General features: G+C 40.6%; 2 protein-coding genes across 5 annotated transcripts in view; both read left to right on the forward strand.

Annotated features, from left to right (window-relative positions):
* Nucleotides 1-234: 234 nt before the first annotated feature.
* Nucleotides 235-18,593, forward strand: part of ICA1 (islet cell autoantigen 1) — an 86,885-nt gene continuing 68,526 nt past the window's right edge. The window contains exons 1-4 of one of the 4 annotated variants that reach the window (XM_073333852.2): nucleotides 235-537; nucleotides 14,057-14,102; nucleotides 14,533-14,600; nucleotides 17,409-17,580. In XM_073333852.2, coding sequence (XP_073189953.1) covers nucleotides 17,473-17,580 — 108 coding nt within the window. In that variant the 5' untranslated portion in view covers nucleotides 235-537; nucleotides 14,057-14,102; nucleotides 14,533-14,600; nucleotides 17,409-17,472. The remainder of the gene's footprint in view (nucleotides 538-14,056; nucleotides 14,103-14,532; nucleotides 14,601-17,408; nucleotides 17,581-18,593) is intronic. The other 3 variants (XM_073333853.2, XM_073333849.2, XM_073333851.2) reach the window with 3 other exon arrangements.
* Nucleotides 4,101-14,041, forward strand: LOC140907586 (uncharacterized). The gene is made up of 2 exons (XM_073333854.2): nucleotides 4,101-9,441; nucleotides 10,810-14,041. The coding sequence occupies exon 2, from the start codon at nucleotides 11,377-11,379 to the stop codon at nucleotides 12,283-12,285; it is 909 nt and encodes a 302-aa protein (XP_073189955.1). The 5' UTR covers nucleotides 4,101-9,441; nucleotides 10,810-11,376; the 3' UTR covers nucleotides 12,286-14,041.

The raw sequence follows: 18,593 nt of genomic DNA on the forward strand, positions 1-18,593 counted from the left end.
TCATGGGAGCTGGATCCAGCCCCTGCTGCCCATTCCTGCCTCCCCGCCCTGTACCCACTAAAGGTCGCCCTGCCCCCCCAGCACCCAGAGGCTTCCTGATTCCGTTTCTGTGGCGTGCGGGAGGAGGCGCCGGGGGGGGGGGGACGACTGGAGGGAGGAGAGAATTTCACGGGTTGCCTCCAGCACGGGGCAGACAAAGGGGCGGGGGTGAGGGGCGAGTCTCAGCCTGGCGCGGACAATCCAAGGAAGCTGCCAGGCACGGGACTGGGGACAATCGGGCCCGCGCGCCCCGGGTTCGCGCCCGGGTGCCGGAGCCGGGGGGCGGGGAGCAGGATGTAGGTGACGGAGGCTCCGCCCCGCTCGGGGCCGGGCTCCCCGGCGGAGGAGCCTGCGTTCGGCATTGTGACGCTGGCGGGGCTGGAACACCTGGGGCGGCGGCAGCTCAGCAGGCCCCGGCGCGGGCTGTGGGGGGCGCCCCGGCGAGGAGGGGCCGCGCGGGGAGCGGGGCGCGCAGAGCCCTCTGCATCCCCGGGCAAGGTGAGCGCCTCCGGGGAGGCCCGGCACGGGGGAACAGCGGCTTGCCGGTGCTGGGCCTGGCTGGAAGAGCAGGTTTCTCCTCTGGCAGCTGGGGCCGGGGCCGAGGCACCTAAGGGCCGGGCAGGGCAGGGCAGGGCAGGGCTGCGGGGTGGGCATGCCGGGCAGGTGCCACGTCTCCCTCGGGTGGGAGCCCTCGCTTGCTGGGGGACGTGGGGCGCTGATGCTCCGCAGGTGCGGGGGTTGTAGAGCCAGATGTGGCTGAGGCTGGATTGTGACTCCTAATGGGCTTTGCCTGTGCAAAATTTCCAGGTTACAAAATGGCACCTGCCCCCTCCATTCCCCCCGCCTCATGCCATTCGGGTACATCACTGGGTTCATATACAGTTTATCCATGTCTAGCTGGCTCCATGCCCTCCAGCCACTGGCCTGGTGGAAAATGGGCAGACATGGCAACAGGGGGAAATGTCCAGGTAAAACTATTAAAAATCCTTCTCTGCGTTGCCACCGACCCCACAGATTAAAAAGGAAAGACATTTAAAGATCAAACGAACTTTTTACTGTTTTTTTCCGTTTGTTCACTGTTTGCATTTTTCTGAGCTTGGATGAAAAAAATGAAAATGCAGTGGCTGTTTTTCCATGGGTTGTTAGTGGGTTTCTCTTTTTTTTTCTATTGTGCATATTACTCTGGGGTGCAGACCAGGTAGTGAAATAGCTACAGCCCAACAAAACTGGTTCCACTGGGATTTTAAAAAGCATGAAAATATTTCTAATGAACCGTTAGTATTGTAAAAAGCTTAGTTTTACAAATCATAGATTTGTCTGCTGTGTCCTTTAAATTAGCATGTGAACAGCATGCATATAGTACGTTGGTGTGGTTTTTTTAAAGCCCAAGATTTAGGTTTATTGTAAATTGATAGGGTCCCTTCAATGAGCATGTGGGCTGCATGCTATTGAACTCATTGATATACTGACACAATATACATTTACATAAATACCTGTAAGTGTATTTATATATGTAAATGAAATGTTTTCTGTTCTGAACTATCTCATTTAGTGCTAAAAGTCTCAGTCTCTCATTCTGATTCAGCAGAGATTATGGTTCTGTTTGGCTTCAATGGATTATGACCTGATTTATGTCTGTGAAACTGAAATCAGGATCTGGCCTTTAGTTTCCATAATATTTTTATCTCCTACGGTTCTCTGGATATATTGGAAAGGGGAAGGCTGAAACTTTAGTAGCTGAAATGCCTTGTTGATATGTCATCTTTGGTAGTCATGTGCAGCCCCTGTTGTTCTGTTTCCCCTTGTTTTCCTCTGTTGTCTTCTCCCATGTCTTGGTTTCTTGGTGGGTGTGTTAAAAGTGTGAAGCTGTATGTACATATATTATGGGCTGAAAAGGCCCAGGTACCAAGTTTTTTTTCCTCCAGGGCAGGCTTCTCTGAAATGAGCTTAGTTCCCCTGTTCTGCCTTCAGGGGCAGTCAGCTGTTGGTATCAGATGAAAGCTACGTCTCCCACAGCTGTTTGGTCACTTTCTCACAACATCAGGCCAAGCAAACTGTTTGTTGGATTCTTGTATCCTTAACTCAGAACTTGTGTAATGCCAGCCTTTCCCCCAGTGTTTCCTATTGGTAGCATGGTGAGGGCTCTTGTATAGGCAAGGCACTGGCAACTCCACTGTTTTTTACCACTTTGTTGTCTAGACTATGGCCTTGTATACTGAATTTCCCTGTGTAGGCATTAATATGTGAATTTTAACAGATATAGTTACACCATCATAACCCATCGTGTGGACACTTGTATCCTAGTATGATTGCCTTTTTTCAATTTTAACTAATGGCATTGAGGAAAAGGTTTAAACTAAACCAAAGAAAGCCACTGTTAACTGTATTGGCATAGCAAGTACAAATTTTCCAGGTAGAGAAGCCATACGTGAAAGCAATATGATGGTTAAAATGCTGCCAATGCCGTGTCTACGTTAGAGCTGCACAAGTTTTCTATTACTGCACTATTGGGTGATGGCTTTTCATGAAACTTATATACTGCACTGGTGCTCAACATGGGGACTGCACCCTCCACTGGGGATGGTCTAGGGAGGTCATTTATGGCTAGATGGGAGGAAGACTGGGTCCAGAAACTATTTTGAAATAGGGTCATGTTATGGAAAAGAGTACAAACTATTGGTCTCGTGTAGACTCTGAACCCAATGTAGACTCCAGTCTGCTGAAGTCAATGGGAGTTTTGCTTGAGTAAAGACTGTGGGGTGAGGATCGATATTTTAAAGCTAACTATATTGCACTGCCATCTATCTATACATTACATGTGCTTCACAGTCCCCACCCTGAACTGTTCTGTTGAATTCCCAAGTAAACTTCCAAAAAAGTTTGAATAATAGCACATACTTTTTACCCTCTAACCTAGTGTTGAAAGCTGTTGTTTAAGTTGGCAGAAAAACTTATTAATCTGTCAGTCAGTCTTCAAAACAAAAAGTCAGGAAATGGCATCAAAGTGTCATTTATATTTTCTTAAATGCCTCGTCCTCCAACAACATAGCAGTAAAGCAGCTGGTTATTCAAAATGTTTTGCCACTGTTTAATCTGTGTAGTATTTTCAAGGTTACACTGTGCAGAATTATGCAAAAGTATTATAAATAAGGAAAAACTGGAAGCCAAGAACATTGGAAACCTTCTTACTTTTTGTACACTGTCGAGTAATTGTGATTTCACAATTGTTTTGTGGCTGTTACTAGCTGTGGTAAAGTGAGTCTTTTATGCAATTAGTTACTGTAGATCTTGGGAATTATCCGTTACAGGTCATTATAAGAACATTCAAGTCACTCTTGCCCATACCTTCAGTAGAGATGACTCCTGCAGTGGAGTTAATTACAGTGGTGTTTAATTGAAAACTATAGTACAAAGGTTGACTCTCAAGCACAACCAGTCTGTGTTGGTCAGGGGTGTTGACTCCAAGGTGTAACAGGATAACTGTATATTGCTATTGCTGTGCAAGGTAAAATCATATGGTTAATCAAATCTCATGGATCAGAGTGCAAGCTGACCAGCTGAAGGGGTTCTGAGAGGAGTATTCCCCCCCCCCCCCGCCGCCCCATTTACAGCAATAGCATTATGCATCTTTCTTCATGGACGAGTGGGGGTAGGGATTTAATTTCGATATGTTGAGTAGTAAGCACTGCTGGAAATAGGATATCTGATCAGTTGAGCCTTGATCTGATCTATTCTAGCAACATCTATCTTTTTTTTTTTTTTTTTTTGACATACCAGATAATGGAAGAGACTTGCCAATTCAGTTTGTGTATCAGCTCACTTTCTAATAGACGATGTTCTAGAAAAGTAAAAACTTCATTATATAAAATATTATTCTAGTATGGTTAAAGCTGAGATATGTTTGCCAAAACTATTTTGATGGTCTAAACAAAGGCAGGTGCTCTGCACAAAGAAAATCCCACAATAATATTTGATTAATTTCTAATTTATTCTAGTTGGCATAGATTTTGTGTTGTTTAATTTTAGAGTGCTAAAATGTATTACTAAAGAATGTTACATAGCCATTTCAGAGAAATTAAAGAGGTTCTTAAATATACTTAATTGAAGGACTGAGCTTTGTTCCCAGTTCTGCCATAGACGTGCAGAATGAAGTTGGACAAGCCACAGAATTTTTTGTTCTCAGTATACCTACCCATCTCTAAAATGGCTACTTACCTACCTCCATCCCAGGGTCATGTTAGGCTTTCATGTATATTTTAGAAGTGTTTTGAGCTCTTCAGATGAAAGGTGCTGTAAAAGGGCAAAGGGATATTATGAACTGGGTTTTTGTGCAGGGACTATTTCACTTGCAGTGATGGCAATGTTAATATCATTTTAGACAGAAATATCAATTTAATGTGTTGTATTAACCTATTTGTATGGTGTACATTATGTTCTGTGAAAGTTAATTATTACCTAGAAAGGACAATTGTTTAAACATGATTCTGTTGCCAATGGAATATGCCTGCACTTACGTTTGAAATACTTTGTTACACTAGAGAGTGTGGTGCCTACATTAACACCCTTATCAGCGTTACTGAGATAAACCACTGTTTTCAGGGGTGTGTAATTCTGCTGTAAAAATGTTCCATGCCTTGGAACATGAAATTTTAGGTTTGGGGGGGAAAAAAAGACAATACTTTAAAATGTTTAAATTGAAACTTGTGAGTAAAAAAAAGACTTAAGAATTCTGAAGCACTCTTTTTCAATCTTATAATTGTTATTGTAACACAATTTATCAGGCATGCAGCACATGGTAAAGCATAATCAGATTTGGCATTTGTGGGGAGAACACTGGAGTACCCGAGAGATTGCATCAGTACAACCTTGGTTACAATCATTTGTATTTAAAGAAGAATTCTGACACTTGAAGTGGACCTTGCAGTTGTGCAGGGACCAAAAATGTCTGTATGAAAACTGAAAAATAGAGATCACTTTGACTTCTTCTTCCAGACGTAATGTAGTAGTAATATGCAGTTGGGCTGACATTTACCACAGAGAAACACATAGCGTTAAGTGTGAATTAAAATTTATTGGGATAGGAAGGGGGAGGGTGGCACCAAGCAGTAGCAATGGTAGATGGTATATCCTAAAGGATAGAGGGTCCACAGAGGAAATAGGCTCCTGGTTACTACATTCATAAGTGCTTGTTTACACAAGGAAATTGATTAGAATAAGCTGTTCTTCAGTAAGTATTCTGGACTAGTTCCCTGTGTGCGCGCACTATCCTGGATTAAAAGGCACATCATTCCTCAGTAAATAGTGCACTTTCAATTATTCAAACAGGAATTAATTCAAAGAAGTTCTATGGCCTGTGTAATGCAGGAAGTCAGATTAGGAATCACAGGGATTCCTTCTAGCTTTATGAGCTATACATCTATGAATTCTGGAATGAGGTGACTTTTATAGCTTATTCGACAATAGCAATTACAATCAATTTCCCTGTGTATACAAGCCTTTACTGAGGATTTAAAACTTAATGAAAGAGGGACTGATGCTTTTAGTAAAACAAAAGATAGTCCTCAAGCACTTACATTGTTAATGTTGTAAGTCATGTTAGTGAATACTAAACCCAATAGTAAGAATATGCAGATCAGGCTTGTAGACAGTGCCATAAAATGCCAGTGAGTAAACTAAAATGATCCTTATTTCTTCAAATTCCCTAGAGTCCAAGTTTTGAATTACATGTTCTCACCAATCTAATGTATGTTTGGTCATTTGCACTTATCACTGTGATATTTGTCCTTCCCACAACTCAAGTATCCCAGGAAAAGAAGACAGGAGCACAGTATTAGAGCTTCTCTAAAATTGCTTAGTCACAAAATGGATGAGATCAGCCTTTTACTACTTCAGAGACAAAAGGGGAAAACTTTAATAACAAAACTAGATGTGACAGATAATCAATTCAAAGTTGTAGAAAATCAACCAGAAAAATTTGGGAGGGTGGGGTGGAGGGGAATTTGAGATATATGAAATTTTGCCACTTGTGCATCAAAAGCCTGAGGTGGGGGGGAACTAGAAATGGTGGGAAATTTATATGCAAAATAATAAATATATATCCCAATAATACCTAGCGTGGAAGAGGGAAGTGGTCCCAGTGGGCTTCCTGGGGAGGTTCTTGTCCCCAGTACTGGGTATGGATGGGGAGAAAATTCCCATAATGTATAGAGCAGTTCTACAGAATCTCCATGAGACCCCTCTATTCGGAGATTGTGGTATTTCTAAGACATAACAGAATAAGATGTATTTGTAAAAACAGCCAGGGGAGAAAAAGGGGTTCTGTTTTGGAGAGGAGAGACTGTTCTTTCCAGATCCTAGCTCCTGAGCTCATTTCCCTCCTGTAGCTTTTCTTGTAATGAAGCAACATTTTTTTTTTTTTAAGGAAGCAGTTGTACTCTCGTTTCCTGCAAAGCTGAGGGTAAACTGTAAGAATATGGAGTTTAGTTACGCGTCTCTGTTTTATGATTAAGCATAGACCGAAGGTGGTCATAAGAGAAAGAAAAGGAGCCAATTTCAGCAGTTAGGCACTAATCCTTTGCACGCTTAAAGATAAGCACATGGATGAGTTGTCTCATTAACTTGAACTTTTTGCTTGCTTAAAGCTGAGCATGGGTGTGTATGCAAGGTCAGGGCCTTAGGTACTACTATGATAGGTACTGTAGGAAAGCCCAAGAGAGAACACTGAAATGCTCGTTTGCATATACATATAACAGCTAAGCATTCTAGATCAGTCCTAGCTGATTTTTTTTATAATGGTGTTATTCGTATATTGTTTATGAGGAATAATTTCTCTTGTATAGAATCTTTCCTTAAATTAAATTCTGTATGAAGTATATATGGAAAATGTTGTGCTGCCTTGAACATTTGGTAAACCTTTTAAGACGACATTATTCCATTTTTTTTTTATAGCAGTAACAACGCTATCTGCTGTTGTGGCTATTCTTTAGATGTTATTGCCTGCAAAATATAGTCTCTCCCTTAGTAGTCTCCCTCTGAGAGATGATATAATACAGTATCCCTCATGAAAGTTAAAGTTGGCAGGCTAAACAATTCAAGACTATCCTGACATGTCGGATATCCAAAGTAAATTGAATGGGTTATTTATTTATTGTTTTCCTTTCCCAATAATGAACAAAATGTGTAATGCTAAAGGGAAAAATACTTTGCATGACAATAGAAGTCTTACAGCAATGTTTTTATATAGGGTGTAAAAGTATTGTTTAAGATCCCAAATCATTAGGAGGTGTGGAGATTTAAAAATTTAGTTTTCAGTCCTCCAAGATGATCCACACTGGCTTCAGTGGGCTCTGCATGGGCTTATGGTTCTTCCCACAGGGATCAGATTGCAGGATTGGGACGTTGTATTTTGAAACAGTCATTCATTCTGTACGTACAGTGCAAGTTGAGCTCATGGTTCTGTTTTTCCTCTTACAGTGGTGGATTTACATCACTAATACAAGCCAAACAGGCAGCTCTGTGTTCCTTACACTGCTTGGGGAAAATAACAAAATATAACCAACAAGACATGTCAGTTATCCCCTGACCATGCAAGTTCATGGGCAGACTTGACGGGAATGCACTCTGTCCTTTCTACATCCCCACCACCCCCACTTGCAGTGAGGATCCTCTTGACTGCAGAAGCCATGGTTACTTGATTTTTATGGAAACATGCTTTCAGGGAATTGTGGAGGGGAATGCCAGGGGCACAGAGCTGGTGCAGAGGCACAGGACCTCCACGTAGACAGCCCTGGTTTCCCAATGGAACAATCAGGGACAAATCTCCATGAGAGGAACCTTCAGAGATTTCCTCCCCTTTAGCTCTTCCTGCAGGAGAGGAGTCCATAATTCTTATGTTTCTTAAAAATAGAACTTGCTTAAAGCTAGCATTTTATTACTCGTACTACAGTGCTTCTTGTTTTGTTACAAAATACTGTACTTGCAAGATTCTCACTGTTTCTACTTAGAACAGGTACAATTAATTTCCCTTTGCTGTGCAGCTGGCTAAAAATTTGACTAGATAATTGTTTATTTAAAATGCAGATAAGGAAGGACTAAAGTGATATGATAATTGGTTTAAAGTGCTAATGAGGAAGGAGTTTAGTGGGAGTGGAAGATCCTTAGTGCTTGCAGGGTCGTATCAGATCAGGAACCATGAGTGTATGATAAACCAAGAGGCTGGTGCCAGAAGTCAGGTATTACCAGGCGTGTGAATTCATCTTCTGTTTTCACACAATACCTTAAGATAAAGGTAGGGTTTGCTGGATTGTTCTCCACGTTTCATGCTGTCCACATATGTTGTTTCTAGAGACTTCCCAAGAGAATATGTCATTTGATCTATTAATCTTAGTTCTTTTTATATCACTGTAATGTGTCCCCTTTGAATAACTAAATGTATGTGCAAGTTGACATCCATAGTGGCTTCATAGGATTTTCTTCCCATTACCATTTCCTGATTCTAGGAATGTCTGCCTGTGTGGATTGTGTATTTTAAAACACTTCGATTGCAGATGGGCCTTGCAGTGAATTGTAAAAGTATAGTGAGACTTTCTTAATCAGATTCCCTCTAGTAATTCATTATGCAGATGAGCCCTTCAACCAAGAACTCTTTATCTCCAGCTCCCATGCACTCTTGGTTTTGTTAGCTGCATTGTACCAAAGGAGGATAACTGACTTGGTGGGTCGTGGATGAAGACGTAGCCTCTGCTGTAGCTGGGTCCTGAACTCTTGCTCGCTTTGAAGACCATGACCAAGGTCTTTAATTGGCATTAGAAGTGAAATGGGACCAAGTGAAGGGTGTATAATGCAGGAGTGATGGGTTCGTGGTGGTTCATTCCTCCATGAAGTTGGGCTGCCCTGTTCTGCAGAAGCTGGAGCCTCTTTGCTACTTCCACTGGGTAGTACAAATGCAGTGAATTGTGACCTCTCCAGGAGATGATTAATTCATGGATCATTTTTCCCAGTTCCTTAGAATCATAGAATATCAGGGTTGGAAGGGACCTCAAGAGGTCATCTAGTCCAGCCCCCTGCTCAAAGCAGGACCGATCCCCAATTAAATCATCCCAGCCAGGGCTTTGTTAAGCCTGACCTGAAAAGGAGGAGGGAATTCTGATGATCTGAAAGGAACAAAATAACTCCATTCACAAGGATCCATCTTTCACTCCGAAACTTTATTTATTTGTTTTTAAACCCTGCAGCACGTGTTTCCGATCAGTTTTATTCTGAACTCCTTCCTGGGGACCCACTGCCCTAAGGGCCAAACACAGCCCCACCCTCCTCAGTTGTGGAGGCCTCCTGTGTTGCAGCACTGCGGGTGCTGGTGAATGCTGGAAGCAGAAGATCTACTTGTGCGGGATAGGTGGGCTGGTGAGGTACACCTTTGCTTGGATCCTCCTGTACAACCCCTGCAGAACCGGGCTGTGTAAAGGCCCCCCTGTAGGTTACTTGCAGCCATTGATTGGAATAATTTCTGCAGAATAGCTCCATACCTACAACACAAATGGGGATAGGAATTAGAATGGGGGGTGGACGTTTCATTTTTTCCTAGGTACATATCCACTTTACTTAGCCAGATGCTGGGGTCTGGATTTTCCCCTTACTGCACACAAATAACTTCTTAAATATGCACTTTGCTTAATTTGTAAAGCAGAATTATGTCCTGCTTGATGTCACAATGCAGGATTGTTGGATGTCAACAATCAGTTGACATCAGTTGATGTCAACAATGCAGGATAGTTGGATGATGCAGAGAAGCCAGCAATATTTTTTTTCTTATTAATGATGTTCAGATATTAACATACTTTTCTGAAAGTTGAGATGAACTTGATTTATTTGGTGTAGCATAATATAATTAATGAGGCTAGAAAAGAAGTGTGTCTAGGGATTGTAGTGTAAATAGTTCTCTGAAAACATCCACTCAATGTGCAGCAGAAGTCAAAAAAGCGAACAGAATGTTGGGAATCATTAAGAAAGGGATAGATAATAAGACAGAAAAATATCATATTGGCTCTATATAAATCCGTGGTATACTCACATATTGAACACTGTGTGCAGATGTGGACTCCCCATCTCATAAAAGATATATTGGAAAAGTTTCAGAACAGGGCAACAAAATTATTAGGGGTATGGACAGCTTCTTTATGAGGTGAGATTAATAAAATTGGGACTTTTCAGTTTGGACAAGAGATGATTAAGGGGGGATATGATAGAGGTCTATAAAATCATGACTGGTGTGAAGAAAGTAAGTAAGGAAGTGTTATTTACTCCTCATAATACAAGAACTAGGGGGTACCAAATGAAATTAATAGGCAGCAGGTTTAAAACAAACAAAAGGAAGTATTTCTTCACACAACGCACAGTCAACCTGTGGAACTCTTTGCCTGAGGATGTTGTGAAGGCCAAGACTATAACAGGGTTCAAAAAAGAACTAGATAAATTCATGGAGGATAGGTCCATCAGTGGCTGTTAGCCAGGATGGGCAGGAATGGCGTCCCTAGCCTCTGTTTGCCAGAAGCTGAGAATGAGTGACAGGGGATGGATCACTCGATGATTACCTGTTCTATTAATTCCCTCTGAAGCACCTGGTATTGGCCACTGTTGGAAGACAGGGTACTGGGCTAGATGGAACATTGTTCTGACTCAGTATGGCCATTTCTATGTTCTTATGTTATGTCTCAATATAATTGTAAATGGGGAATCATCATTGAATGGGTTCGCTTCTTGTGCGTCCTGCAGGAATCTGTTCTGGTCCTATCTATGCTATCTAACATTTTTATCAATGACCTGGAAGAAAACAAAGCCACCCCTGCAAAGTTTGCAGATGACTCAAAATTGGGTAAGTGGTAAATAATGAAGAGGACAGGTCCCTGATGCAAAGCAATCTGAGTTGGTTGGTAAACTGGATGGAATCAAACAATGTGTTTCAGTATGGCCAAATGAAAAGTCAGAGATCTAGAACAAACAATCCAGACCATCCTTACAGGATGGGGAACTCTCTCCAGGGAAGCAGTGACTTGGAAAAAGACTTCGCTGATTATCCACCATAACCCCCAAGTCTGAGCTCCCAGCACGGTGGTGTGGCTAAAAGGGCTAATGCGCCCTCTTGGACACTCAAATTGATACTCGTGGGGTTTCATCAACAGGGTTGGAACCTTTTGATCCACCACACAGACCTCTGCCACTTGAGCTAACACAATAACTGATAGCAGTAGTAGGTTGCCATCCTTTATTTGGATGAGCATTCAAGGGGGATGAGAGACACTTTGCAAGTGGGTTTCACAGATATTTGCTGATAGCAGAAGTATGGTGCGACTCCAGAAACTTGGGCTCCATTTCAACCTTTGGAGGAGTTTGTGTTCTAGTGGGCACCAACTCTTTTTGCCCAGTCCCCACCAACCTGTCCTTGTCCCAGTCCTGTCTCTTTCTCACCCTTGGCTCTTTGTCCCCGTCCCAATAGCCACTCCTCAAGCTACTGATTCCAGTCTCCTTGACCAGCAAGTCCTAGTCTTCCCCACCGGGCTTGCTGTCAGAGCCTCAATCTCCCCACAACCAGGCCCAGTCTCTTTGACCAGCCAGTTCTGTTTTCCTCCTCCCAGCTCCTTGTCTAATCTCTCTCTCTCTCCCTCCCCACTAGCTCCAAGTCTTAGTCTCCTTTCCTGGGCTCCTCATCCAATCTGTCTGCCCTCACCGACTCCTTGTCTCAGTCTCTTCACCCAGCCAGTCCCAGTCTCCCCCTTTCCTCCAGCTCCTTGTCCAATCTGTGTCTCCCTCCCCCACTGCCCCGCTAGTCAACTGGTTCCCATTCCCAGGCTTTCAGCCCTTCCCAGGCAGTTTCTCTCTCTTCCCTTCCCCTTCGGTTCCCAGTTTCGCAAAACTCCTGTTGTCAGCCTACTCCTTGACCTCAGAACCAGTTTTTGTCCCCTCTATATTTGGATCAAATGGCTTTTTCTTCAACACTGCCTGGTTCCTAGCAAGGGGGTCACTGAGAGCACAGAGGAGATAGACTCTCTACTCTTGCTTCTGGTGCCTAATCCCAACCCAACCCAACCCAGAGCAGTCATTACAGAGGAAGTCTGGCTTCACTCTTGTATAACTGAGCTGGAGGGAGCATGCTCAGTCACTCTATGGGGATCGTGTGTGCATAGTCTAGTTACACATAGGAGTTATGAGAGGCTTGACAATGCTCAGTGGGGATGGAATCTCAGATTTTAGCTGCTAAATCCAAGTAGACTCTATTCAGCATGTGCCTGTTTTTTCAAAGGCTCATAACTTGGCCAAATTTGGGCAGATTTTAACAGGGATGGCAAAAGGCACATGACCCACACATGCCACCTCCTGCAATATTTCAAATCCCTGCTCTAAAATATAGAGGTGCTAGAGTATTTAAAAAAAGATCACCAGAATTCTTTAACGTGGGTAAAACAGTGTGTTTTTCACTACCCACTTTCTGGGAAACTGAACTAGCTGAACTGTTTTGACTGAAATTTTTCAGAAATGTTCAGCCTGAGGCAGACCCTGGTACATAAAACTTCAGCCTGAATGGTAAAAGCTTGGCAAATTACAGGCCCACTGAAAACAGTGTCTTTTAATGGGAAGAGTCAGGTATTCAGATGAATAGGTTGTGCTACTAGCATGGTCTATAACATATACATAGGACGGATTACAAGGATTTTAGAGGACAAGATTAGAATTCCAAAATGACCTGGACAAATTAAAGAATTTGGTCTGAAATCAACAAGATGAAATTCAATAAAGACTCATGCAAAGTAATTCAGATAGGAAGGAAAAATCAAATGTACAACTACAAAATTAGGTGGTCGTACTGGACTAGGTGATAGTGCTGCTGAAAAGGATCCGGGTATTACAGTGGATTGACAACAATGTGATGCCGTTGCAAAAAAGACTAATGTCATTCTGATGTGTATTAACAGGAGCGTGGTATATAAGGCACAAGAGTTAATTGTTCCACTTTACTCAGCACTGTGAGGCCTCAGATGGAGTACGGGGTCCAATTCTGGCACCATGATTTAGGAAAGATGTGGAGAAATTGGAAAGAGTCCAAAGAGAAAAGGGACAAAAAATGCTAAAAAGCTTTAAAAAAAAAATAACCCTGAACTACGAGGAAAGGATTAAAAAAACTGAGCATCTCTAGTCTTGAGAAAAGAAGACTGGGCAGAACCTGATAAGTCTGGAAATGTGTTAAGTAGGATGTAAAAAGTTAACCGGTAAGCATTAGTCTTACCAGTTAACCTGCCTTAACCATCACCCCCGGGCCCGCCGGCCGGTCAGAGCAGCCCGAGTGGCTCTGCGCTGGCCAGAGCAGCCCCAGCCCCAGCCGTGCTGGCCAGCGGGCTCAGCCCCAGCCACTTAATCGGTTAACCGTTTAAACAGCATACTGTATTTTTAATCATTTAAATAGATAACTTTTTAAACGGTATTTACATCCCTAGTGTTAAGCGCTATTATAAAGAGGGTAATGATCGATTGTTCTGCATGGCCATTGAAGGAAGGACAAGAAGTAATGGGTTGACTCTGCATCAATGGAAATTTAGGTTAGATATTAGGAAAAACTTTCTAACTATAGGGGTAGCTAAGCTCTGGAATAGGCTTCCAAGGGAGGTTGTGGAATCCCCATCACTGGAGGTTTTTAAGAACAAGTTAGACAAGCACCTGTCACGGATGGTCTAGGTTTTCTTGGTCCTGCCTCCAGTGCAGGAGTCTGGACTTGGTGACTTCTCAAGGTTCCTTTCATTTTACATTTTTATCATTCTATGTGATCCCCATTGATTTGAATGAGAGTTCCATGTGTGTATGAGTGCAGCATTTGGTCAGTAACTTGTGAAATATTTTGGGATAATATGGAAAGAGGGGTGCTGTGCTAAACATAATACTTAACATGTATATATGGCTGGATATCTACTTTACGATCTTATTTCAGTTTTATTTTAAATTCAATTTAAGTGGTCATATTTATTTTTTTTAGTTCTAAGTGTCTGAAGAAAATAAAGAAACATGGATAGCCATAAATAGTAAGTAATTTTATATTTTTAACCTGTCTCACTAATAAAATTAGAAGACACATGCTGAAGTGTTGCTGTCAATAATTACCATGCTTTTTATATGTTGTCATTCAATCTTTGACATAAAATCCCCAGTAAGGACAGATTGGGGGAAAAAAACTGACTGTCAGGTGATCAAGGAATGGAAAAACAAATGAGTGGACTAGATGAAAAACAAATATGTTAGTTATTAATCTTCTGTTTTATAAACAGAGTTGGATTTATCCACATCATTTAACTTTATAACTAAAGTAGATACTTCTTTAGTTATAATTTTTGTTAGGTTTTGTTAAATGATTGTAAAATTTAAACATATGTTCATGATTATTCACTGTATAATAACCCAGGTTGACAATTTACAGTACTGAATAAAGTTGTTCGCAAAAACTGTGTCTTGTAGTACAGAGGCTTTTTCTGTTCAGCTATCCTATCTTCAGAATATACGGGCAACACCTAATTCCTCATAAGGTACACTTTAAAAATTATGTTCAAATCTCATGTATAAACGGGAGTAATTTTTTTTCTCAAAGTTCAATTTAAAAATGTAGTTTTTCCATTGTATTTAAGAAATTGATAAAGGGTTATATTCCCCTGATTTCTTCAAAATTTGGCTATTATCTAAGAATTCTCTAAAACCATAACTCTTATTAAATCAATTTTCCTTTTTGTTATATGACATTTGTAGCCCAACTGTGCACCCATTGAATTCCCTTTGACCTCAAAGGAAGTAGGAATGTAAGCTGAAACACTGGGGTCTTGATCCTATGTTGTGATCTGCTCAGGTACTGCCTCACTGATTTTAGTGAGGCACAATGGTCTGCCTGTTCTGACCACAGTGCTGGTCTGAGACTTGAGGTATCGCAAAACATGAATTATAAACTTTCATTTCCCATTTAGTCCTTTTAATAAAATATATGTTTTGAAAATGTTTGTTTTTATGAATGTGTGGGTGTGTTTTATTTAATTTTACATTTTTCCTTGAAGTGATTTTGAAATCATTTCTATTTTGAATAATTTTAAGGGACATTGTCATTTTTGTTACAAATAAAACCTGACTTACTTTGAGAATTAAGACCCTGGTTCTCCAAAGAGATCTGTTTGGCAAATTCTTATCTTCATGTAGATCTGCATGATGGGGATTTTTTGGATCCTCAGTTTAAAAATACTTTAATTGATATTTGCTGCATCATAAAATATACTACACCTTTTGCCTGACTTAATGTGCTATCCCTTGTCAATACGTATGCAATTAGTTTACAAAGAGTTACACATGAAATTGGATTTGGCATGTTTTTGCATATATTGGGTAATTTGTGTTGCAGCAAAAAAGTAATTGATAACCTTATTTTTACTTTGGGATCTGCAATCAAATCGTACAAGTCAGTGTTTAGGTTGAATAAGATGTTTGAATTTCTCGATTGTAAATATTTTTGTGACAGACAAAAAAAGTGCTCTGTGTTGTATACGTTTTAAAAATGATTAAATCAAATAATATAGTGATGTCATACAATTAAATTTCCTAGTGAATATAAACCCTATGTAACTATGAATCGTGTAGGGGCATAACTGAGCCTACATATTTTATTTTTTTTCACAAGGATTCAATCTCTTTAAATTCTTCTAGAATAACAATTTGACATCATTTTAATATTAGCAAACTCATTGCTTTAAAACATTTGCAAAATTAATGCAGTTTTTCAGTTATTTATGGATTAGGGATTCCATTTTCACAGAAGTTAATAATTAACTGTTCATCAGACATATCAGTGTTATATTGAGATGCTAAATTTTCTGTGCTTCCTATTGGTTAAAGGAATTGTAGGAGGATGCAATTGCTCTTTCAGCTACAACTTCAGTAAGTTTACAAAAGAGATGCAGAATCATCCCCCGAAGGAAAATAATCTGGGAAAAGTGTACATGTTGCACACAATCAAGCATCATCCATTTTTCCTGCTTCTAGACTTTGTACTGTATAGAATTGGAGTGTCAGACTTTGTTTTGTTCTTGGCAGATTGAGCAGGATGGGGTGCTATTACTTGTTCTTCTACAGATTGCCCCATCCCTCTCTGCAACTCACTCTGTTTAGATACAAGATTGACCTACAGGGTGAAATCCTGGACCTATTGAAGACAATGGCAGTTTTCTACTGCAGCCCTTGAGTGGGGCCAGGATTTCACCTTAAATATCTCCCGATATATGAATCAAAAAACCATTACAGAACAAGTAAATAAAAACACAAACTGAGACATTATCATACAGTAAATCCTCACTTAAAGTTGTCCCGGTTAACATTGTTTTGTTATTAGGTTGCTGATCTATTAGAGAACATACTTGTTTAAAGTCACGCAAAGGTCCTTTATAAAGTTGTTTGGCTTGCTCCGCCTGCCCGGTGCTCCTGCCGGGGAGTGGGGTCGGGGCTCAGGGTTTGTCCTGTTCTGCCCACCTGGTGCTCCTGCCGGGGAGCAGGCAAGCCCCCGATCCCGCTCCCCAGCAGGAGCACTGGGTGGGTGGAAAGGGGGCAAGCCCCCACACCTTGACCCCGGTAAACCCCTCTCAACCAAGCTTCACAATCATCATTGGTGAGTACCGTATTACATTGTTTGTTTAAAATTATTTAAAACTTACATTGTATATGTATATGTATATGTCTTTTGTCTGGTGAAAAAAATTTCCCTGAAACCTAAACCCCCGCTATTTACATTAATTGTTATGGGGAAATTGGATTCACTTAACATCGTTTCACTTAAAGTTGCATTTTTCGGGAACATAACTACAGTGTTAATTGGGGAGTTACTGTATCTGCGATAAATCACTCTATAATATTGGAAGATTCTTCACTACTAAATGTTGATGATTGGCAACACTACCAATTTACCGCATTCAAATTGGAAGTGGTTTAAATGCTTCCAGAATAAGACTGGAAATATTCATGATTATATTGTCATGCTAATATTTCTTTCAGCTAAAAGGGATTAGAGAATTTGCTGCATATTTGGTAGTGATGAGCATTAATGGTAACTTCAGGTAGGATTTGAACATTGCAAAGTGCAGGAATGTTCAAGTCCTAGGGTTTTTATTCAAACCCACCTTTATTTCATAACCACAAGTATTTGTTCATAATTAGTAGTTTTATATAGTTTCACAGATAAAGAACATATATATCGTTTTTCCTCTTGATACTCCTTAAAAATCTAATAAAATGTTTGAAATTTTTTTTAAAAGCCTCATTCTTTTTATTTAATCAAGCATTGTAATTTTGTTTCTTAAATGTTTCAGCAGTTATTCCAGGGAATTTTATGACCAGTATGCTCAAAGCCAGGAAAAATCTGTGGTCAATAAAATGCAGCAGAAATACTGGAAAACAAAACAAACCCTTATTAAAGTCACAGGAAAGAAGGAAGATGAACATGTTGTGGCTTCAGATGCAGACCTGGATGCAAAACTAGAGGTTTGTAATGAATTTACAATAGACATTAATGATTTAAATCTCTTTGAAAATCTGATAATGTGATTGAGCCTATGTGTTTGTATGTACATATGTATGTGTACCATACTTTGTATAATCTCATGTGCAGGGTGTGTGGGAGACGGCGGTGGGAGTACTGCACTCTTGGATATCCACTACAGTTAAATATGTGGTGTGTTGTTTGGTTGTTTTTTTTTAAAAAAAACTCAACAAACCAGCCAACCTCACCTCAGCAGTATTTTGCTTACCAATTAACATTTTATAGTTCTCACGATGCAAAACAGCAGAGCATTGGAAAAGTGTTCAAATGTTGCTGCTGAATTAGCAGAATATTAAAAGAAAAGCTGTTTGAGGGCCCTATAAAATATCATCATTATGGTGGTGGTAAAAATTCTCAGCAATGGAATGGTGAAGTTAAACAAATAACTTTTTGCCTGCTCTCAAAATATTGGGATGAAATTCTGGTCCCCACTGAAGTCAATGGGAGTTTTTCTGTTGGTTTAGTGGGGCCAGGTTTTACTCTAAGGTTGCTAAAACTTGGAAAATTATTTTAATTTGGATAAATTCTTTATTCAAGCTGTTGTGTAGTGCTTATGCCACAGAATGCCTGTACGTAGAATGATCATAGTCTGCCAAGTCTTTTGAATGCTGGTTGAAAATTACTATATAAATATAAGATATTTACTGGCTTTTCACAATTCATTTTTTCCCCTCTAAAACTATATTTATTTTAAGACAGGACAAATATTAGGCCCGAAACCCTTGATAATGTGTCTTTCTACTGTAACATATCAGGATACAAATTGCCCTCCAAATTGGACTGTCCTTTACAATTACTCCTGGAGGAATTCTGCACCACTGTGCTCATGCAGAATTCATGTCCCATGCAGATTTCTTTGCTTCCCTGCAGAAAAATGACTTTCTGATGGGGAAGCAAAGGGAAGCCACAAAAGCGGTCATTCGCCCCTCCCCAGCAGCACTGGCACATCATTTTG

This window comes from Lepidochelys kempii, chromosome 2, assembly GCF_965140285.1.
Source record: "Lepidochelys kempii isolate rLepKem1 chromosome 2, rLepKem1.hap1, whole genome shotgun sequence".
Lineage (NCBI taxonomy): Eukaryota > Metazoa > Chordata > Testudines > Cheloniidae > Lepidochelys > Lepidochelys kempii.